The sequence below is a fragment of the Rhinoderma darwinii genome, chromosome 1, assembly GCF_050947455.1.
Source record: "Rhinoderma darwinii isolate aRhiDar2 chromosome 1, aRhiDar2.hap1, whole genome shotgun sequence".
Classification (NCBI taxonomy): domain Eukaryota; kingdom Metazoa; phylum Chordata; class Amphibia; order Anura; family Rhinodermatidae; genus Rhinoderma; species Rhinoderma darwinii.
Genome location: NC_134687.1, coordinates 250002441 through 250026374, shown reverse-complemented (window position 1 = coordinate 250026374; position 23934 = coordinate 250002441). Strand labels below are relative to the sequence as shown.

The 23934-nt window shown below is 43.0% G+C and overlaps 1 protein-coding gene across 1 annotated transcript in view; it reads right to left on the bottom strand.

The window, feature by feature from the left end:
* Positions 1 to 23934, bottom strand: part of LONP1 (lon peptidase 1, mitochondrial) — a 160874-nt gene that overhangs the window by 97531 nt on the left and 39409 nt on the right. The window contains exons 4-5 of the mRNA XM_075863488.1: positions 11410 to 11629; positions 3593 to 3654 (exon numbers count right to left, since the gene is read on the bottom strand). Coding sequence (XP_075719603.1) covers positions 3593 to 3654; positions 11410 to 11629 — 282 coding nt within the window. The remainder of the gene's footprint in view (positions 1 to 3592; positions 3655 to 11409; positions 11630 to 23934) is intronic.

The window sequence follows — 23934 nt, the reverse complement described above, 5'->3', positions numbered from 1 at the left end:
TCGCATTCAAAGATCTATAACTTTTTTATTTTTGCGTCGACATAGCTGTATAAGGACTTTTTTTTGCGGGACAAATTGTATTTTATAATAGCACCATTTTGGGATGCATATTATTTATTGATTAACTTTTAAATAACTATTAGTGCGGTACTGGAAAAAAAACCTGAAATTTCGCAAATTTTTTTGCATCTTAATTTTACACCGCTTAACGTGTGGTATAAATTACATAACATTATTCAGCGAGTCGTTACGATTTAGACGATACCAAATTAATATGGATTTTTTTTTATGTTTTCTTACTTTTACACAGTAAAAACACATTTTTTTCAAACTTATTTGCTTTTGTGTCGCCATATTTTAAGAGCCATAACTTTTTTATTTTTTGACCGATGCAGATGTATGCAGGGTTTTTTTTGCAGGACGACGTGTAGTTTTTATTGGTACCATTTTGGAGTAGATGCGACTGTTTGATCACTTTTTGGTCAAATTCTTTTGAAGGCAGGATGAACAGAAAACAGCAATTCTGGCATTGTTTTTTATTATATTTTTACGGCATTCACCGTGCGGGTTAAATAATGGAATAGTCTTATAGTTGGGTTCGTTACGGACGTGGCGATACCAAATATGAGTACATTTTTACTTTTGTTCATAATAAAGTATTTTGTAAGGCGAAAAAGTGTTTTGTTTTTTTTTTTACTCGGGACATTTATTTATTTATTTCAAACTTTATTTAACTTTTTTTTACTTTATTTTTAGTCCCACTGGGGGACTTTACTGTGCAAACCTTTAATCGCTATTATAATACACTGAAATACTTCTGTATTGCAGTGTATTATTGCCGGTCAGTGCAAAACAGACAGGCACCTGTTAGGTCATGCCTCTTGCATGGCCTAACAGGCAGTTACTAAAGGCAGACCTGGGGGCCTTCGTTAGGCCCCCAGGCTGCCATAGAACCCATCGGCACCACGTGATGCACACGGGGATGCCAGTGGGATGAGAGAGGGAGCTCAGTCCCTCTAAAATCACTCAGAAGCAGCGCCGCATCTGAGGGGTTAAATATGATCGGAGACCACTGCTCGAGGTCTCCCATCGTTGCCCTGAAGCCCGAGAGGCTGTTACTAACAGCCCAGGCTTCAGCAGCACCCCGCACGATGCGGGGAAAGTTCTTCTCAAGTGCCGACGTGAAAAGGCGGCGCTTCAGAAGAACTACCCTGAAAGGCCGACGTAAAAACACTATATGCCGGTCTTTAAGGGGTTAAAACACTTGCTGGCTCAATGAGACGTTGTGGTTATGCGGTCTTAAAAAATAAAGGCTACCCTATTAAATACTAATATCAGATTTTAGTGTATATTGGCAATGATTGCAATATTCGCAGCATAACTTTTTTCTGTACCGCAGATATTTGAAACCAGCATTCATTCTCTTTCAATTGATACATTTGCATTTAATGAAACATCACATTTTTTATCAGCTTGCAAAGTTACAAAACATGAACATTTTATAAGGCGTCAGCAACTCTGGCCACCAATGTACACTACCGTTCAAAAGTTTAGGGTCACTTAGAAATTTCCTTATTTTTGAAAGAAAAGCACAGTTTTTTTCAATGAAGATAACATTAAACTAATCAGAAATACACTCTATACATTGTTAATGTGCTAAATGACTATTCTAGCTTCAAACGTCTGGTTTTTAATGCAATATCTACATAGGTGTATAGAGGCCCATTTCCAGCAACCATCACTCCAGTGTTCTAATGGTACATTGTGTTTGCTAACTGTGTTAGAAGGCTAATGGATGATTAGAAAACACTTGAAAACCCTTGTGCAATTATGTTAGCACCGCTGTAAACAGTTTTGCTGTTTAGAGGAGCTATAAAACAGACCTTCCTTTGAGCTAGTTGAGAATCTGGAGCATTACATTTGTGGGTTCTATTAAACTCTCAAAATGGCTAGAAAAAGAGAGCTTTCATGTGAAACTCGACAGTCTATTCTTGTTCTTAGAAATGAAGGCTATTCCATGCGAGAAATTGCCAAGAAACTGAAGATTTCCTACAACGGTGTGTACTACTCCCTTCAGAGGACAGCACAAACAGGCTCTAACCAGAGTAGAAAGAGAAGTGGGAGGCCCCGCTGCACAACTGAGCAACAAGACAAGTACATTAGTCTCTAGTTTGAGAAATAGACGCCTCACAGGTCCTCAACTGGCAGCTTCATTAAATAGTACCCGCAAAACGCCAGTGTCAACGTCTACAGTGAAGAGGCAACTCCGGGATGCTGGCCTTCAGGGCAGAGTGGCAAAGAAAAAGCCATATCTGAGACTGGCTAATAAAAGGAAAAGATTAATATGGGCAAAAGCACACAGACATTGGACAGAGGAAGATTGGAAAAAAGTGTTATGGACAGACGAATCGAAGTTTGAGGTGTTTGGATCACACAGAAGAACATTTCTGAGACGCAGAACAACTGAAAAGATGCTGGAAGAGTGCCTGACGCCATCTGTCAAGCATGGTGGAGGTAATGTGATGGTCTGGGGTTGCTTTGGTGCTGGTAAAGTGGGAGATTTGTACAAGGTAAAAGGGATTTTGAATAAGGAAGGCTATCACTCCATTTTGCAACGCCATGCCATACCCTGTGGACAGCGATTGATTGGAGTCAATTTCATCCTACAACAGGACAATGACCCAAAGCACACCCTCCAAATTATGCAAGAACTATTTAGGGTGACAGTCAACCCCGCTGGTTCACCAGATAATGTGAGATAGGAATATAGGTGACCCACAAATTTTTATTATGTATCTCCATGGACTGGCTGTACCAGATCTATCAGTTGCTCATGGGTAACATGGGTCCTAGGTTGTTTTGTTTTCCTGTATATCTGTTTTTGGTTTTTGTCTTTTTGTTGAACAGTCATACATACGTCCTAGCAAACCAGTCTAAGCGCCATTATTAATGGGAAATCATCTGTTTGTAATGCTTTATATGTACTCATTACTTGACTTGCTATTTGTACATATCCTTGATCTAATATGCCATATATTGTAATTAGCAATGTGTGACTGTTTTTATACTTGTTACTGTAACAGTTCTTAATAAAACGAGTTTAAAAAAAAAAAAAAAACTATTTAGGGAAGAAGCAGGCAGCTGGTATTCTATCTGTAATGGAGTGGCCAGCGCAGTCACCAGATCTCAACCCCATAGTGCTGTTGTGGGAGCAGCTTGACTGTATGGTACGCAAGAAGTGCCCATTAAGCCAATCCAACTTGTGGGAGGGGCTTCTGGAAGCATGGGGTGAAATTTCTCCCGATTACCTCAGCAAATTAACAGCTAGAATGCCAAAGCTCTGCAATGCTGTAATTGCTGCAAAAGGAGCATTCTTTGACGAAAGCAAAAAGTTTGAAGGAGAAAATTATTATTTAAAATAAAAATCATTATTTCTAACCTTGTCAATGTCTTGACTATATTTTCTAGTCATTTTGCAACTCATTTGATAAATAGAAGTGTGAGTTTTCATGGAAAAGACAAGATTGTCTGGGTGACCCCAAACTTTTGAACGGTAGTGTATATTGTTATCCACCCCCTCTCCTTTACATACCGGTACAGAGGATTTAGTGCAATTATGTCTCGGATGGTCTTCACTATTTCAGCTGTGAGGGCCTACAGATAGAAACGGAAAAAAAACACATTTGATTGTTGGGGATTTTTGCACGCACCTCAAAATCTTTTTCTAGATGTATTTACTGGGTGGACACAGCACAATGGATACAGGTCCTTGCCACTAGAAGGCTGACACGAAGTAGGAATAAGTCTTGGCTCCATCCTGGCAGGCTATACCCTTCCCACTTACACTGGCTAAATCAGTTTGTACAGAAAGCAGTATGAGAAAACAAACAACAAAAAAAACAGGGTCCTAGGAGGAAAATCAATGAAACAGCCAGAATAACCGGTCCCGGGCCTGGAACGAGCCTGAAAAGAGGGCAGGATCTGTGTCGTAGTCCCCCCCCCCCCCACCAATGAATACAACAATCCAATTTTGGGGGACAGAGCACCATGGTACATTCTAAAGCAGTCCCAGAGGGAGTGAAAATAAGGTACAGCCATGCAACTCGCCTGATGCAAAGCTGCCTGGAGCACCTTGCGTCCAGTGTAGTACCAGAGAAGGCCACAGAATGGATCTTGAAAAACTTGGTGAATGTATGAACCAAAGCCCAGGTAGCAGCCTTGTAGACCTGAGGCTTGATGTCTGACTGCCCAGGGGGTACGAACAGCCTTTGTAGAATGGGCAGTGACCCGAGCGGAGGAACTTCAGGAGGAAGAACAGGACAGGCCAGAAAACTACCGTAATCTTGTGGATGACAAAAAGGTAGAATTATGCCTTACCAATAGTTTGGTTTTCAGGAGTCCATCATAACAGAATAAACACCGGAGAATTTGCCCTTTGACCCTATAGAAACAGGAACAGAAAGAGGTTAAAAACCCCCTTCCCTTCCCCAGTGTTTTACAACTGGGAACCGACACGAGTAAACTTTAATTAAAGAATGTACAAAGAGGTAGGAAAAATAAACGGTGCTGTCATGGTAGACTCATGAAAAACGAATTATGGTTAAGGCATAATTCTACCTTTACATATCGTCACCATGGCCGAACACCAGAGGTGTGCCAAATCGAAATAAATTAGGGAGGAACTATAGCCTGCAGAGTTTTTCTACCAAAAGCTAAATCTGAGTTGGAATCTACACCTAGTTTGTAGTGTTTAAAGAAAGTGTGTGGATTTGCATAGCTGCAAATCTGTTGTAATGCTGCATAAGATTTCTAGGCCCAGGAGACAAACTGCTGTGGCGGAATGAGATTTGAAGGCATCTGGGAGGTTTTCCTAAGATTTTGGAAGCTTCACAAATATAAATTTTTAGCCATCATGCAATAGTCCCCTTAGAAGCCTTTTTGCCTAATTATCAACTTGAAATTGTAGAAACAATTTGAACCCTTTCTCCAGGGTCCAGTTAGCTGAAGAGTCAAGCGCCTGACATCCAAAGAATGGAATTCTTCTGCCTTATTCGATTTAGGATTGCTGAAGAATGAAGGGAGGATGACACCCTGAGACCTGTGAAAATCTGTAACCACCTTGGGGAGGAAGACTGGATATTCTATTAGAGTGACCCTGTCTTCTGAGACAACCAGGAAAGGCTCTTGAATGGAGAGGGCCTATAGTTCACTTCTAGCCGAGGTAATGGCTTAGAGAAAGACCGTTTTTAAGGTAACAATAAACCTTGCAGGAGAAAATCTTTTCTAAGAGGAGAGGAACAGGGTCCTCCACTGCCATTTATTTTAGTAGGATGAACCAGCTTCTCTTAGGCCATTATGGGGCAACAAAGACTTTCCTTCTGAATTTTCTGTAGAGCTCTTGGAATCAATGGAGGAGGCGGGAAGGCATATGCCGGTATAAAGTCCCAATTTTGCGCCAGAGCATTTATTGCTAGTGCTTTGTCCCTTGGGTTTAAAGAAAAAAAAAAGCACTTCACTTTGTTGTTTTTCTTGGAAGTAAAGAGATCCACTACTGGAAGACCAGATTTGCTGGACAGCATACAAATGTTTTCCTGGTTTAAGGATTATTCTCCTGGATACGTTTGACTCCGACTTAAGTAATCCGCTACGTTTTGTTCTCCTTTTAGGCGAACTACTGTAATAGAAATAACTTGACTCTGCCCATTCAAAAAATCTTTTCTGATAGGAACTGAAGACTGTGCCTTGTCCCACCTTGATAATGTAAGAAGGCCACTGCGGTGGAATTGTCAGAGTATATCCTGACGTAATAATTTGAGAGAATGTCTTGAGCGGCTAGAAGAGATTCCCAGATTGCTCTCAGCTCTTTGTAGTTGCATGAAATATTTGTTAGATTTCAGGGCCATTTGCCTTGAAGTTTGTCCTCAACCGGAGCTCCCCTACCCCAGGCACTTGCGTATGTTGTGGAAAGGAGTGGTTCTGAAATCCATACCACCAGATTGTCCTGGTTTTTCCACCATTTCAGAGATGTTCGCGAGAAGAGAGATTTTCTTGTCTAGTGACAACTGGGATTTGTTCCCAATCAGATTATGTAACTGAGAGGTCTGGAATGGAGAGGTCTGAGATTTAGGCTTAGTCGAAGGAGTCTGTTCTCCCTATAGAAAAAGAGAACGACAAGAGACTTCTTAAAGGGAGTCTGTCACCAGAATGTCCATATTAAACTAGTAACAGGGTATTGTAGAGGAGACTAACCTGTTTCTAACGTTTATTTTCAGTTTCTGCTTACTGCCTTCTTTGTAGAGAAATAAGTTTTATTACGTTTATTTTAATGAGCATTTAGGTGCAATGAGGGAGTTAACGTTGCACCTATATGCTCTTACGTCGCTCCCCAGTTCAACCCCCCTCCCTCCCTTCTTACATTGATTGACAAGGGCCAGGCAGCGTAATCGGCGCGTTCATGCCTGGCCCTGTACTATCTGTAACGCGCACGCGTCCCTGCTCTTCACTCGGCGCATGCGCAGTACGATCTTTCTGCTCGTACTGCTCAAACTAAAATCGGCAGTACTGCGCATGCGCAGCCGCTCTTTATTCTCCGAATGCGCAGTACTGCCGATTAGAACGTTGAGCAGAAAAATCGTACTGCGCATGCGCTGAGTTTAGAGCAGGGAAGCGCGCGCGTGTTACAGAAAGTATGGGGCCAGGCATGAACGCGCCAATTACGCTGCCTGGCCCCTGTCAATCAATGTAAGAAGGGAGGGAGGGGGGTTGAACTGGGGAGTGAAGTAAGAGCATTTAGGTGCAATGGTAACGCCCTCATAAACTTAATAAAACGTATTTCTCTACAATGTAGGCAGTAAGCAGAAACTGAAAATAAACGTTAGAAACAGGTTAGTCTCCCCTACAATACACTGTTACTAGTTTAACTCTGACATTCTGGTGACAGACTCCCTTTAATAACTACAAGGAACCAACAGTATAAAAAAACCCATAGGGGGATGTTACTCACCGGACAAGGGATAACCAAGGGCTCCGCATATTCAGTGCACTGGGAAATCAGGCTGTCAGAGGCAAACATCTTGACAGAGACAAAAAAAAATGCAGGTATGTCTTACCTTAAATCTTCCTGCCCCCAAAGACATCATTGTGCCTGCCAATGGATACCGCCCCTCTGAATATCAAAACCTTTTTTCTGTCCATCCCAGCAAAAGAGGAGGAAGATTTTAAATCTGGCACTCCAAAAACGTCACGCTGGGCGCTGGACCCGGAATCAGGCTGACGTTTGCCGCACAGGAGTCCTGGTGTCAAACACACCATGCAGACACTGCGTGCATCCAACGTCAACACATCCTCCAATGCTAATGCAAGTGACGTCCGCACTCCCCCCTAACTGACTACGGGACGGAGAAGAATCGGAAGTGTGGGGAAACCTCCTGCCGATCCGTCCCGCGATACCAGCAGGGAGCAAATCAGAGGAGGATCTGAGAAAGTACAAGGAATACCATTCCTAGTAGCTCACCAGTAGGCAACTTATAACCCCACAGAAGGGCAGTTAACCATCCTTGCCATCCTTCACTGGAAGAATGGAGAAGTATTCAGAGGGAGGAAGGGAAGTTCCGATCGATCCTCACCGCATCAGGTGTAACCCAGGAAGGCCCCTAGGAAAAAAGGATACACATGTAACCTCACTGTGCCCCTGACCTGATAGGAACAGGAAAACATTGGGCATAGGAAAGGGGGAGTGGGCTTTTAACCTTTGTGTTCTCGTACCTATAGGGACAAAGGGCAATATGACGATATGCAAATTAAGAACTTGCAGGACAAGACAGCTAGCTCTCAGAAACGCGTCTGATGGAAGTGACAGCCACCAGAAAGGAAGCCTTCCAAGAAAGCAAGTGCAGTTAAATGTCCCACAAGGGTTCAAAAGTAGGGACTAAAGGAGCTCTCAAGGCCAAATTGAGCTATAAAGGCACAGTGGGATGTTTAAATGGAGGTACAGCATGAGCCACTCCTTGCAAGAAAATCTTAACTTGAGAACGAAGGGCCAAGGCTCGCTAAAAAAGAATGGGAAGACAATCCATGTCCCACCCGGGCTGATTGAGGCTTCACTGTCTTTAACATTGTCTAGATGACTGGCTCAGAGAGAACTTGGGCCCTCAGAACCTTGGCTTCAACAGCAGCTGATGTAAAGTGGGATGGAATAGCAGACATTGAAAGAGGCCGGGTCAAGTTGGAAGACAACAAGGTGTGTCCACCAGCAGACTAGGGTTGTACCAGGCCCCTCACCACCAGAGTTGCGGGAATGCCTTTTCCCTCTTGAGCACACTGGGCAAGAGGGGAAGGGGAAGAAATCGATACAGTAGGGAGAACTCGTCCCATGGAGTAACCAGGGCGTCGATCAAGATGGTCCTGGGATCCCTCACCCTAGCCGCGTAGGTCGGTACCTTGTGGTTGAGACGCGACACAAAGAAATTCATATCCGTTGTGCCCCACTTCTCGCAAAGGTGATTGAATAGGTCTAGATGAAGTGACCACTCCCATGGGTCCAGTATCTCCCGACTTAGTAATTCTGCCACCCAGTTTTCAACTCCTGGTACGTGGACCGCTGACAATACTGGTACATGACTCTCTGCCTATAAGAGAATCCAAGAGGACTCCCACAGAGCCAATCGACTCCTGGTGCCTCCTGGTGGTTTAGCCACGGAGTTGTCTGTCTGGATCCTAACCGGGTGACCTTGGAGAAGGTGCGTCCAATGGGAGAAGGCCAGGAAGAATGCCCTCAGTTCCAGAAGATTGATATGTGCGGATGACTCCTCAGTCTGCTTGGTGCCCTGGACGTCAAAAACAGCACCTAAACCGGACAGACAGGCATCTGTTGAGATGACAAGCCACTGGATGGGAAGAAAAGACCGACCTTTTGTGATGGCTGGCAAGATCTCCCACTAGCTCAGCTACTGATGAATCCAAGAGGGCAGGACAATGAACTTGTCCAGAGAAGTCTGGGACTTGTCCTATCATGAAAGTATCGCTTTCTGGATGGGCCTGGAGTGGAGTTGGGCATATGAAACTAGAAGGTCGAGACCATCATGCCCAGTACAAGCATGCAAGAGAAGATGAAAGAGGGAGTGTTTCGGCGAAGAAGTGCCAATTCTGCCCAAAGGGTCTTGATCTTGTCCTCTGGTAAATGGACTTTTGCAGATCTTGTGTTAAAGTTCATTCCCAGAAACTCCATGTTCTGAGTTTGTACAAGGGAGGATTTCTCCTGGTTGATGAACAAGCCGAATCTTTCCAACATGTCTAGAGTAATATGGAGATTGTGAAAAGTCTTATCTGGAGGAGGACTTCAGCAAAAGGTGATCGAGGTAAGGGATGACAATAACAGAAAAGGAAATCTGTGTGTGGTTGTCAGGCAGGTGTGAGCTTGAAAGTAAGCACCTGGGCTCGGTCAGACAAGTAGTCCCCTTGTCCAGTTTGTGGGAAGAGAACTCTCTGGAAGGAAGAGTTAGGAAATGACCAAAAGGATGTGAGAAAAGGCTGTGGACGGCGGGGGTCTGTTGTGAAAAACCTGTTACCGCTGTTAGCCTCTGAAATAATCTCGTCCATACGCTTGACAAAAATTCTGCTGCCAATCAGATTAGCCGACACGCGGGCATTGAAGTGGGCTGACTCAAGGGTAGATTATGAAAAAAAAAATAAAGAATAATCTGCAAATGTCACCTAAGGCCTGAGCAAAGTACCTGGTCCATTCAGGGGGAGCTACATCCTGAGGGGGTGTCTTGGATTGCAGTCACAGTGGGCAGAATGTGGAAGACTGGCCGAATGCAAACTTCCTGCGTCGGCTGCTTGGTGGTCTCCTCCCTAAATGACGATATGTCTCAAAGAAGTAGGGACACAAACAAAGACAAATAAGTCAAAGTCGATGGGAATAGTGACCCCTGGGGAGAGCTTCACCTACAAAATTATAAATAACCCCCTAGGAGGGGAAAAAAAAGGGGAGGCTGAAGAAGGTAAAAAAAGATGAAGCAGCAGTTGGAATGAGGACCACTTCTGAGCAGCAGCGCACAGAAATGGCATTGGAACGATGAAGGAAAACAGAAGGCCTGTCCCAATAAAAAAAAGTCTGTGGATCATGTGCACAGGAGGTGGATTCGCATTAGTGGCTGAAACTGGGACCTAGCACTGATGCAGGCTGGGGGCTAAAGCACAAGACTTGGACTGCAGCTCTTAGGGGACGAGTGGCGAAATGAAGAGGGGTGGCACAGCCAGCGCTGGCTCCCCCTACAGTGACTAACAGTAGGTCCTTTTCCTGCCCTGTAAAAAAAAAACAGAGGGGAAGAGGGAGCAAAGCCACTGACCTGTGGATAAGTCCCTTATCACTGCTGCCATGCAGATCTAAAATCCCCAGATAGGGTCTCACTATCTAATAAACAATTTTCCCACAGATACGGATGCCTTACTCCACTACAGGTTTCCACTAAGGAATAGCTCTGAGGTCCCCAGATTGTCTGGGAAAAGCGAGGCATCGGAGGTAGTGTAGAGGATGGAGATCTTCATACTCACCCTCTTTGGGCGTCCGCAGGGTCACCTCTTCAGAAACCTCACACACAGTGGGGTTAACTGGCACTGCACCTGCTGATGCAGAAATTCAGTGCAGAGAACTGCTTGGTTTCCCAGCATCTGCAGGGGATTGACTAGGCGGACAACCCACCTGTAGCTAAAGGAGAGAAAATAAATAACACTAAAACAAAACAAAAAGAAGGAAATCATGTCCTCGTCCTACAGACACAAATCGAAAAACTGATGCAGGGCCTGTTCACATCAGCTTCCATTTATGGGTTCTGTTTGACCTTTCCAAAAGGAGGAACCGGTGAACGGAAAGCCAAACGAAAACTATAGTTTGCATTACCATTGATTTCAATGGTAATGCTTCCGTTGCAGTTGGCTTCTGTTGGTTTCCGTTACGATTCAGTTTTATTTGTGGAAACAATAGCATAGTCGACTACAATATTATTTCCGCGAAAAAAACAGAAACTTCTACAAAACGGAAATAGACAGAAACCAATTGCAACGGAAGTATTACCATTGAAAGCAATGGTAATGCAAACAGAAGCTATGGCTTCCGTTTGGCTTTCCGTTCATCGGAACCCATTAATGTAAGCCTGACGCTGATGTGAACACACCTTTAGCCAGTGTATGTGGGAAGAGTATCGCCTGCCTTGGCAGAGCGAAGACTTCTTCCTACCTATTGTCAGCCTTCTCTGCCATTGTGCGGTGTTCCCCAATGATACAAACGTGAAAAAAGAAAAAAATATATTTTATCATTTATTAGCAGTGAATCCCACAACAGTCACAGAAATCAAAGGAAACAGGTAATCTAAGAAGAGGCCATGTGCCAACAAACACACATGTTCTTACTTTGACCTCCTCAGTGATCTGGAATTCTTCATGAGCTACATTGTCCACTTCCGCCAAGAGAATTTCAAGTGACATTTTTGGATCAAGTACGAGTTGCTCGCTCTTTTCCTTCTCATTAACATGTCTGCCTGCAGAGTTTCTTCTTCTTTTCTTCCCTTCTACTTTCTCCTCAGTCTTGGACTCCTCAGCTTCAACATCAAGTTGCTTATTGATACGGATTCTATAAAACACATTGTTTAACAGTGAAATATTATGGTTATTTTGAACTTTTGGTAGACTTCATTGTGTGGTATTTTACAGTACAAGAGTATTTTATTAACTGTAGTAAAATAAAAAATAAATTAGTCTACTCTTTGAATGGAATTTTTAATTTCTGTAGAAATAATTTTCGTAATAAACCAGACGCAATAAAATAGATGTGAAAAATGAAAAGAAGAGCGCAGCTGGACACTTTAATATTAAAGTTGTAAAGTATAGAAGTTTAACTATTATAGTTACATAGTAACGCCTCATTCACACGACAGGGTCCGAGTGTCGGCCGATAAAATCGGCAGTTTTTCCCGGCCGGTTTGCATCCATTCCGATTCCGTTCCAGGCCGTGTTGCCGTTTTTAACGGCCAATTTTGACCCGTTTTGCATCCGTTTTTTTCCCTGTCCGTTTTAAAATCGGATGAATTTCATTTAAATTTGTTGCCACACACAGCCCTCTGTAGATAATGCCACCCAGCCCCCTGTTGGTAATGCCACCCAGCCCCCTGCAGGTAATGCCACCCAGCCCCCTGCAGGTAATGCCACCCAGCCCCCTGCAGGTAATGCCACCCAGCCCCCTGCAGGTAATGCCACCCTGCCCCCTGTATGTAATGTCACACAGCCCCCTGTAGGTTGCACCCATCCCCCCCCCCCTTTCCATGAGAAGTCACTGACTTCAATGTCCATATATGGACAGTTTAGTCACTGACTTCTCCTGGAGAGGAATCCCCGGCCACAGGGTCGGGGATTCCGCTTCAGAAGTGAGTGCCGTCGCTGTGTCCATATATGGACAGCGTAGTCACTCACTTCTTCTGTAGCGGAATCCCCGGCCAAGGTGTCGGGGATTCCGCTTCAGAAGTGAGTGACGTCGCTGTGTCCATATATGGACAGCGTAGTCACTCACTTCTCCTGTAGCGGAATCCCCGGCCAAGGTGTCGGGGATTCCGCTTCAGAAGTGAGTGACGTCGCTGTGTCTATATATGGACAGTGTAGTCACTCACTTCTCCTGTAGCGGAATCCCCAATCCCTGGACGGGGATTGGAGATTCCGACTTCTACAGGGAGCGTAAAAAGACCCTCCTCCTCCTCACATGCACTCTGCACTGTGAGGAGGAGGAGAGAGAGAGCGCGAGCGACGGAATACATGGCCATCACTCGGGACACATTCTGGTGATGGCAGTGTATTACCCGGCCCCATAGACTTCTATGGGAGCCGGGCGGCCGGGTAAACGGCTGAAAATAGGGCATGTCCCATTTTTTGACGGCCAGGTTTCCCGGGCCGTCAAAAAATCGGTCGTGTGAATAGCCCCATTAGGGGTCTATTGTTCCTAATGCAGCAGGGTGACGGCCGATTTATGAACGGCCGTCACCCGGCCGGGAAACCCTGTCATGTGAATAAGGGCTTAGTACGGTTGAAAACAAAAGACATGTCCATCAAGTTCAACCAAGGGATGGGAGAAAGGTTAGGGTATGTTCACACTGAGGTTTTTTGCAGGCAGAAATTCTGCCTGGAAAAATCAGCTCCGGTTTTTTTAAGTGGTTTTTCACCACACGCGTTTGACGCGATTTTTTACACTTTTTGCCGCGTTTTCTTTAGGCTTTTTTTTTACCCATCTCTTCATCAGAAGGATGGAATGACCGCAAGCGTTTTGTTGCTGAAAAACGTGTAAAAAAAAAAAGCATCAAAAATCGCGGCAAAAAAACGTGTCAAAAAACCATCTTCCATTGATTTAAATGGGGTTTTTGAGGCGGAAAACGCCTCAGGATAGGGCATGTCGCTTCTTTTTACTGCGTGCGTTTTTTATACTCCTGTATATAGTCCCTCAATAGCCCCTCAAAAATTTTCCCCACAATGGATGTTAAGCTTACTGGTCTATTACCCAGGGAACACCTAGAGTCCTTTTTTAAAATAGGCACCACATTTTCCCAGCGACCATACCCCTGGGCACTATACTAGTCAGTAGAGAATCTCCGAATATTATGAAGAGGGGGGACAGAAATAACTGAACTAAGTTCCTTAAGAACTCTAGGGTGTAACCCATCTGGTCCCGGAGCCTCGTGCATATTTATTTTATTTAACTTAGCTTGGACCATATCTACATTCAACCAATTAACTATATTAATTGATGTATTAACAGCACTGGCACTGCCTACATCAGTTGCTTTTCTGTTGTATATACAGAGCTAAAGAACCCATTTAGTAACTCTGCCTTCTCATGATCTCCTGTGACCAACTCCCCATTACCACTATTTAGGGGTCCTACATGTTCAGACCTTGGCTTTTTTGCATTTATGTACTTGAATAGTTTTTGGGGATTTGTTTTCCTATCATTGGCCACCTGCCTTTCATTTTGTATTTTTTACAGATTTAAGCTCTTTATAATTTACAAAGGCTACAGCTGTACCCTCAGATTTGCATTTTTCAAATGCCCTTTTTTTGTCACATATTGCCCTTTTTACTGAAGGTGTAAGCCATGTGGGGTTTAATTTTAGTCGTTTACACTTGTTACCTATAGGAATAAATTTTGTACTATAATTATACAAAAACTGGATTTTAAGATCTCCCATTTAATATACGTACCATTATTTGATTAATTAGTTGTTCCCAATCTATGTCCTGAATTGCAGCCTCATCCTGGGGAAATTGGCCTTCTTAAAATTAAAGCGTTTTTTCCCTCCCAGCCGGTGTTTGTTTTTTACAGTATTGGTAAAATATAACTATATTATGGTGACGGTTACCGGAGGTTTTCACAAACAGCGAGATTGCCAACAAGCTCTGCATTATTAGAAATGAATAGATCCAACAGAGCTTCACCTATAGTAAGAAAAGAGTATCCGGCACACCAATTGAAATAAAAATTATTTTTATTTTATATGCCAGTGGCAGAGTGCAACGTTTCAGTCTTAACAAGCTACTTCAGTCACTGAGCCGTGCTGGGTATAGTGTTTAAACGAGCGCTTTGTAATGTTGTAGCGGCTGGCCGCTGTATCATGGTGCTCTGGTGCTATCTAAACCTTTACACAATAGAGCTGCAGGTTTAGGCGCAGAGGATACCCGAGATGTGTCTTAAAGCAAGCATACCAAAATGCACTTGGGTGTAATCGGAATGATCTGCTTAACCCGAAACCCAAGAAAAATGACGAAGAAATTGTAAGGGTCATAGGCACATTCGATTCTGCCAATATTGAGATCAGAGGAATCTTACAACGATACTGGGGAATTTTGAAAGCTGACCCGGATATAGGGGGTTTGGTAGGAGAGTCTCCCCTTATTACATACAGACGGGGACGAAATGTGAAGGATTGGCTGGTGCGAAGCCATATGAGTGCACAGATAAAACCTAGCACTTGATTAAATAGTAGCTTAAAAGGAAGTTACAGATGTGGCTCATGCAAAGCATGTGCCTCCATTCTATGCAATAATAATTTTAAAAGCACTAGGACTGGGAGGGTTTTGAGAACAGATCGTACATCAATTGCAAAACCAAGGGGATTGTATATTTGATCACATGTGGTTGTCAATTATAATACATTGGCAAAACTAAAAGGGAATTTAGATGAAGGATCCGTGACCATATAGGTGACATTAGGAGAAAAGAGGACACTCCAGTGTCTCGTCATGTTTGGGAATGTCACAAAGGAGATACCTTGACCCTTAAATTTCAAGGGGTTGAGCACATTAGACCTACAGTGAGAGGCGGTGACCTGGATAGGAGGATCCTACAAAAGGAGGCACAGTGGATTTTTCGACTGCAGACCATTAGTCCATCAGGTCTTAATGAACAGATCTCCTATGCTTGCTTCCTCTGATTATGCTCCCCCATTTGCCACAGTAAAGTCTATTATCTCACCCCTTATTCATCCCCCTTTTTCTGCATACTTATAGAATTCATTTGACTCTCAGACTATTTGGCATTCTTCATAAACCCCCCTCCCTCGCCTTAGATTCCCCTTTACCTCTTATGTACGTGCTTGATATGATTTATCTAATTTAACCATACTAGTATTCATATGCTATCTATAACCCTAGTTTCAAAGTCATTAATGTTCTGGTGCGGTGATCACTTATTCTTTGTTGAACTTACCCATTGTATATTATCCCTGCATGTGTAAACATCCGCTTTGGGATCTCCAGGGCTACCAGGGACGCTTTGTCGTCCAGTTGCCTCTGATTGGCGAGTAGAAAGGAGGCTCGCCGCTATCCTGAAACGTCATGAGTGACGTGTCTACTCCGGATTAGCGGCTGTCCGAAACTACGTCAGTAGAGGAGGAGGGCTGAAGCCTTTTAAAAGACCGGCACTTCGGGAGGTAGAATCGGCACAAAAACTGTGCTAACCGGCACAAATACTTTAAAACTTTAATCCCTGATGACGTATAACATGTATCTGTGATACTGAAACGCGTAGGATTACCTTTTCAGCGAGTGGTCTCAGTGCTTTATACAATAAGGGGAGATCGTGGTCTAGGGGTGGAACAAAATTATTATTAGACCCTTCTCTGTCTCTGACCACTTGTTTGAATCTGCTATATTTGAATTTGGGCTTCAAGAGCTAATTTTAGGAATCTTTCCTATATGTCCTGTCTTTCCGAAACAGTGAAAAACCTGTAGATTTACAGCCCAGTCATGTGAAGAGTCCAGCCATGTTTCAGCAACACCAACTATATCTATATGTTCCTCCAGTACCAAGGCCTCTAGCTCCCCCATTTTGCTTGCTAGACCTCTGGCATTTGTGAACAAACTTGCATTTCAAATTGTCATATTCGGTATCAGAAATGTGATTGACATTATTTTGGCATCTTTATTTTCAACGTTGTTGAGGATCTCATTATCCTGTTCCTAGTCCTCTCCCCACAGTCTATTTCTCCCCCCACCAATATAATCTTACCCCTCTCTTACCCAACTACCCCTTTATTTTCTACATTGACCTCCCTCCTCAGCCCTAATTTAAATACTCCGCCACCCCAGCTAGAACTCTCTCCCCCAGCACAGTGGACCCCATTCCATTTAGGTGCAAATCATCTGCAGAATACAGTTTGTACCCCAATGAAAAGTCAGCCCAGTGCTGTAGGAACCCAAAGCCTTCTCCTCTACGCCAAAACTTAAAGGAACAGTGTCATCACAAATTATTTTTTTATATGTTAAAGATGTTAGTGCTTTATTAAAAACGTTTATATTCATTTGTGTGTTTGTGTTTTACTTTTTCTTATTTTTACACTTTTTCTTCCCTATGGGGGCTGCCATTTTTTGTTCCATTTCTGTCTGTGTCGATTAACGACACATACAGACATGGAATACGGCAGCCACAGTCCCATAGGGACTGCGAACGGCTCCCGTCCCATTGACTTCAGTGTACGGCGTCTGTGTGGGAACTGCGCATGCGCCGCTCCCACACAGTCCAATTCGAAATTGGCGCCGTCCGGCACCATTTTCCTGTGGACCGGAAGTCGCGGCCGGACAGTAATATTACTACTTCCGGTCGCGGCTTCCGGATTTGTGCACTTGGACCTGCGGCAGCAAACGGAGCGGACGGGCCGGAGGGAGCCGCGGCGGCAGGAGCAGGTAAGAGATTTCAATGTATGTTCGTGTGTGTTTACTACTGTATGTAAACCTACTACACTGTGTGTTAGCTCAAAAAATGGCGACACACAGTGTAGGAGGTTACACCGTTCAAACCCCTCGTTTATCCCGGCACTAGCCAGGATAAAGGAGGGGGGGATGCTGAGAGCTCACTAGAGCGAGGGCTTTTAACCCAATGTTGCAATGCTGCAATTTTGGGAATAGCTCCATCTAGTGACCAAAAATGGGTAGTATTATAAATTTTGAATTAATTTATAATATTTCCTGACTCGTGAAAAAAAAAAAAAAAATTTGAACAATGTTTAATCACCCACACACTAAATGTTTAATTTTAAAAAAAAAACATGTTTTTCTGGCAACACATTGCCTTTAAGCCATGCATTTAACTCCCTGAGCTCCGGCTTTCTTTCCTGTGATTCGCATGGCACAGGCAGTATTCCAGAGAATACAACCTTGGAGGTCCTTCCCTTCAGCTTGTAGCCTAGTTCTTTAAAATTATTCTTAAGGCTCCTCCAACTACCATTTATTCTGTCGTTGGTACCGACATGGACCACAACAGCTGGATCATCACCAGCCCCTCCCAGCAATTTGTCCACCCGTTCCACCACATGCCGAACCCTGGCACCAGGGAGACAGCAAACCATTCGGTTGAGGCGGTCTTGGCGACAAATTGTTCTATGCATCTTCTATGCAATACCTGATTATAGTATCCGCTTCAACTACTAATTGTCTTGCCTTACCTGCATTACCATCCCGCCGACTACTAGCTGGGCTGTTCTCCCGGCTGTTAGGGAGATCAGTGTACATTAGGGCTGCCATTTCTAAGACCGACACCCTCGCATCATCACCCAACTTGTCAATTTTGCTTGGAACAACAGAAACAGGATTGGCCTTCCTTTTCTTAGGACCCCTTTCTACTGCCCTAACTACAATAACCCAGCTACTTGACTGGTCCTGCTGCCCTATGTCTTCACCCTCCAGTTCTACCCCACTAACTGTGCGCTCAGTGAGCAGCATACTCCGCTCAAGATTGTCTATCGCCCCCAGTGTTGCATTTTGCTCCTCCAGATCTGTAATGCAAGCTTCCAGGTGAACAAGCAGCTCACATCTGCCACAGAGGCATTTACCCTGGAACTCCTGCTCCAGTCGTGAATACATATAGCAAACTGTGAACTGAAGAAAACCTCCGATCTTGCTGTCCATTATCCCAGTTACAAAGAAAACAGTGAACAATTGATAAAGTAAAGAAAAGAAGAAGAGTACTTACAGGGACTTTAACTCCGGATTAATAACTCCACTTATAAAACAAGACACTTAGTCCACCAAGACCAATGAGAGCAAAGCTTTGAAGATTTTAAATTAATTTTAAGTCAATGTTTAACCCCTTAACGACCAAGCTTGTTTGGACCTTGATGACCAAGCCAGATTTTTCAAATTTGGTATGTCTGAATTTATCAGAGAATAACTCTGCAATAGTTTTGCATAGCCAAGTAATTTTGACATTGTTTTTTTCGTCACGTTGTACTTTATTTTAATGGTAAAAGTAGATGGATACGATTTGTGTAAATTGATTTAAAAAAATCCCAAAAATTGATGACATTTTCTAAAAATTAACATTTTTCTCTATTTTGAACTGCAATATGTCACATACATACTGTACCTTTTTTTTTTAACTAAATATATATTTCCATCTCGTTTGGCATCACTTTTGAAAGAAAATGGTTTGTTTTTTTAACAATTTAGAAGACTTAATAATAATTGTATACATTTTGAAGTACATTTGAGGCTCATGGGTGTCAGAATGATGAAAACCCCCACAAAAGACCCGATGTTGAAAACTTCACTCCTTTAGTTATTTATCTAGGGCTGTAGTAAGCATTTCGACCCCACCGTTTTTTTTTTGCTGAATTTAATGCAAATAAATAACATTTCTCTTTCACAAATGTCTGATTTTAAAGACAGATTGCACAACCCAAAATCTATCACCCTGTTTCTCCTATGTTCAAAAATACCCCCATTGCGGGCCTAATGCGCTGTATGGACACACAGCAGGGCCCAAAAGAACAGAGAACACGGTAGCTTTCAGCATTAACAGGAAAATGTTTTAGGCCGCAATGGATTTGGAGAGAAATTGAGCTGACAGAACGATAGAAACCCCCATAAATGACCCCATTTAGAAAACTAGACCCCTTAAGGTATTTATCGAGGGGGTGTAGTAAGTATTTTGAACACACAGTTTTCTGAAATTAATGCAAAGCAGGTCATTTTAAAGACAGATTTGTTTGTAAAGTGAACATGAAAATGAAGAAACACCCCCCAAAATGTATCACCCTATTTCACCTGTGTTCAGGAATATCTTTATTCTGGCCCCAACCTGCTTACTGAACACACGGCTGGGCCTAAAATGGAGGGAGCACTATTTTGTTTTAGGGCACAATTGAAGGCAGAACTATAGAAGCCCCCAAGAAATGACCCATTTCTAAAACGACACCCTGTATTTTATTCAGGGGTGTAATGAGCATGCTGACCACTATGTTCTCATAAGGGAGGAATGTCCTGAAAATGAATTTGCCTGTTTATATGACTATGTCTTGCTAACAAAGCAATTGTCCCACATTTATGTCATTCTGATGTCGTTGTGAACAGCATTCTGGTCTGATATATAATAAATTATATTGGGAAAAATCAACTGTTCTGGGGTGAAGAGCAACCTATTTTTTAAAAAAAAATGGAGGAAAATGTATCCAACTATGTGGCAAACTCGAGTTTGTTCACAAGATAAAAAACACCTGCAGGGCTATGATGACATTTTAGTTTTTATAGTGACTGGTCAGACGTCGTGTCTTTAGCCCCATCAATCCCTAAATAAGGGACAAACGTGCTACACGATAACCGGTTCCTGCCCGGCAAGGTAGGAACCGCTATGTGCACTAAACAACCAATCACCAACAGAATATATAACGGAGCAGCGTCCAAAACCATCTATAGGAACAGTAAAAGAATCAGTAGTCCCCAAAATAATGTCTCTATTTCTAGAGGTATTGGTCGGGTGTAAGGCTGTGTTCACACTGAGTTTTTTGCAGGAGGAAAATTCCTCCTGCAAAAACTGCTCCAGTAGGTTTTTGCACAGTGGTTTGACAAAAACTTGTCGAGGTTTTTTTTTCCTCTTTCTGACTCATTGAAATGGGGTTTTGGAGGCGGAAACCGCCTCAAGATGGGTCATGTTGCTTCTTTTTACCACGACGAGTTTTTTTTACTCGTGGTAAAAAAAACTCGTCTGCCTCCCATTGAAATCAATGGGAGGCATTTTCGGGCGGTTTTTGAGGAGTTTTTTGGCGCGGTTTCTGCCCCAAAAAACTCGTCAAAAAAACTCAGTGTGAACAGGGCCTAAGAGATTCCGTAAAAAACCCGAACTAAACTGTAATAAAGCCCATGGTGTATTGATAAGGAACAGCTCAATTATTAGATATCCTCCAAATAAAAAAAATATGCCCATTTCACGATACAGTAAAATAAATTGAGCTTTGTGTGAGAGGACATAGTCATTACAGGTCACCTGACATCTCAGTGACAACATAGGGCCACATTTTGAAAACTATACGACTTACGCTTTTTTTTATCTAGGTGTGTAGTGAGTAAATGTCCTTGTTTTTATCTGTTTTGTCTGTACATCAGGAGCTTTTCGCTCCAGTTAGGGACTCGCAAGTCTGGGGATCCTTGTCGTGGATTGCGAGCTTGCGTCCTTTTGGCCAAAATGATCACTAATACCCCATGTATTTTTTCATTATTACTTATATTCGCTTCTTTTGGACACAGCCAGGTCTTTGATGCTGGGAGAGCATGGTGTGTTGTTGTTTGGCCTAGCAAGCAGGGTAGCCCGCTCTATGAATTATCAAGGCGTCACAAATAGGCTTCTACCTGGCTAGACACGTTGCGCCTCATGACTTACACACTATCCCTCCATGTTTCACACACTTGCATCCCATTATTCATTTATTTTTTAGGCACTTTACTCATTACTGCCCCCTATATTTCACTTACATTATTACACTTGCACATACACTATTCATTTATTATTTCTTACTACACATCCCATGCACCACATACCACTCCCCTCAAGACTAGTGGGAGTGGCTATTATTATTTAAAGCACCTGCTCACTCGCCTTCATCAGCGTTTCTGACCTGGCTGTGTCCATTTGTAAGTATGGCCTTTTTCGGTGTTTCTGCATAAATGTCCTTGTTTTTATCTGTTTTGTCTGTACATCAGGAGCTTTTCGCTCCAGTTAGGGACTCGCAAGTCTGGGGATCCTTGTCGTGGATTGCGAGCTTGCGTCCTTTTGGCCAAAATGATCACTAATACCCCATGTATTTTTTCATTATTACTTATATTCGCTTCTTTTGGACACAGCCAGGTCTTTGATGCTGGGAGAGCATGGTGTGTTGTTGTTTGGCCTAGCAAGCAGGGTAGCCCGCTCTATGAATTATCAAGGCGTCACAAATAGGCTTCTACCTGGCTAGACACGTTGCGCCTCATGACTTACACACTATCCCTCCATGTTTCACACACTTGCATCCCATTATTCATTTATTTTTTAGGCACTTTACTCATTACTGCCCCCTATATTTCACTTACATTATTACACTTGCACATACACTATTCATTTATTATTTCTTACTACACATCCCATGCACCACATACCACTCCCCTCAAGACTAGTGGGAGTGGCTATTATTATTTAAAGCACCTGCTCACTCGCCTTCATCAGCGTTTCTGACCTGGCTGTGTCCATTTGTAAGTATGGCCTTTTTCGGTGTTTCTGCATAAATGTCCTTGTTTTTATCTGTTTTGTCTGTACATCAGGAGCTTTTCGCTCCAGTTAGGGACTCGCAAGTCTGGGGATCCTTGTCGTGGATTGCGAGCTTGCGTCCTTTTGGCCAAAATGATCACTAATACCCCATGTATTTTTTCATTATTACTTATATTCGCTTCTTTTGGACACAGCCAGGTCTTTGATGCTGGGAGAGCATGGTGTGTTGTTGTTTGGCCTAGCAAGCAGGGTAGCCCGCTCTATGCCTCCTTGAATAAAACTACAACTTTCAAGATAGTCATCTAGGGGTATAATGAACATTTTTAGTTTTATTTGGTAGTTTTGTTTTGGGTTTTTTAAATGTCAATCAGGCAAAAATGGGAAATGACAAAATTGTTGGAAATAAAATTAATTTTAGTAAGTAAATACCCAGGCGATAGAAGACCGGAAGAAAAGGGATTTAGTTAAAACCAACAGATGTGTGGTATGTTTGAGAGCACTCTCCAATGCAGAGGCCCAGTTTAGAGGGGCAGGTCTCACAGTAGTGAGTGGTGTTGTTATGGTATAAATATACATATATAATGTATTTGGGACCATAAGGAGTGAAATGTTATAAAGGAGAACATGTATTACAATATAAAGGTATTTTAGAAAGGTTAAGAGAAGAAATAGTTTGCGGATGCTCTGCCGTCCCTTGAAATTGCAAACAGATGGTGGTCAATCACTTGACCACCCCCCTAAGCATAAAGGAAACATAAGGGAATACCTGGTGCTCCACCAATGAGCTTTTATGGGAAAGGAAGCTGTAAGGCTAGAATATACAGATGACTCATATGTTATGGAATGTTCTTTGTTCGTCTGATGCTATAAGTATGAACCTTGTAGTTCAATAAATTAGAAGTATTTTACCTTGAGAAACGTCTCAGTGTATCTGTTACTTCTCCGAGCAGCTCGTCCTACCTATCGATTTGAACCTGCATGGAGATCAAGGCGTAAAGTGACCCCAATTGCGATCACAGAAATTGGCGCCCGAACAAGGACTTGACCAGACGAAGTGGTACCCAGCCCGGGTACCTACCGGGACTAGAGTGGCGACTCTCCAGACTAAGGAACGGGCAGACCACAGCTGCAGCAAGGTAAGAAGCACTTAATTCTTACAACTTTGCTCTGCATTTTCCTGTCTGGTGAGCCACCCCTCCCGGTACTAATCCCAGGCAAAAAAGGTCCACAAAAGAGGGATATTTTAGTGTAAAAATCTGGTCAAGTCTATATGTAATCCTACCCTCAGGATAAAGTGCCTGATCTCCATGACAGTATTTGTGTGAATGTGCTAGGACGATAGTTTTGTGTCACAAATGAGTTTTTAGGAAAAAAAAAATAAGAAATTTTTGGAAAAATCCGATAATCCGGCAAAATACCGAGAACGTGTGTACACGATTGGAGTACTTGCGGGGATTATCATGCGCTGATTTTCAGCTCAAAATTCCAGAAATTTCTGCAGTCCGATAAACCGGCATGTCAAATGAACAGCTTGATTTTACGTTTGTCTTGTTATTTGGATTAGGAATATTTGTCATATTACTCTTATGGTGCGGAGGGCACGTACTCGAGTGGTGTCTCAGACGAAGAAAGTAAGCTAGTTATAAAAGGAATTTAATTCTCTGGCCAGAGTAGAAGAAGGTTAAAAAGAAGTTTCGAGGGGATAAGTAACTGTCTCAAATAGGTGAGAAAGGAATTCACCTATCAGGAAAATTACCCCCTACATAACTTAGGGTCTGCCCATAGGCGACCACTTATAACTAGGCAACAATGGGGAACTTGGTGTCCCTATTACGAGATGAGCACCCACAAGGACTGACAGCCAAACAGGTAGTGGCGGAAAGAGAGGG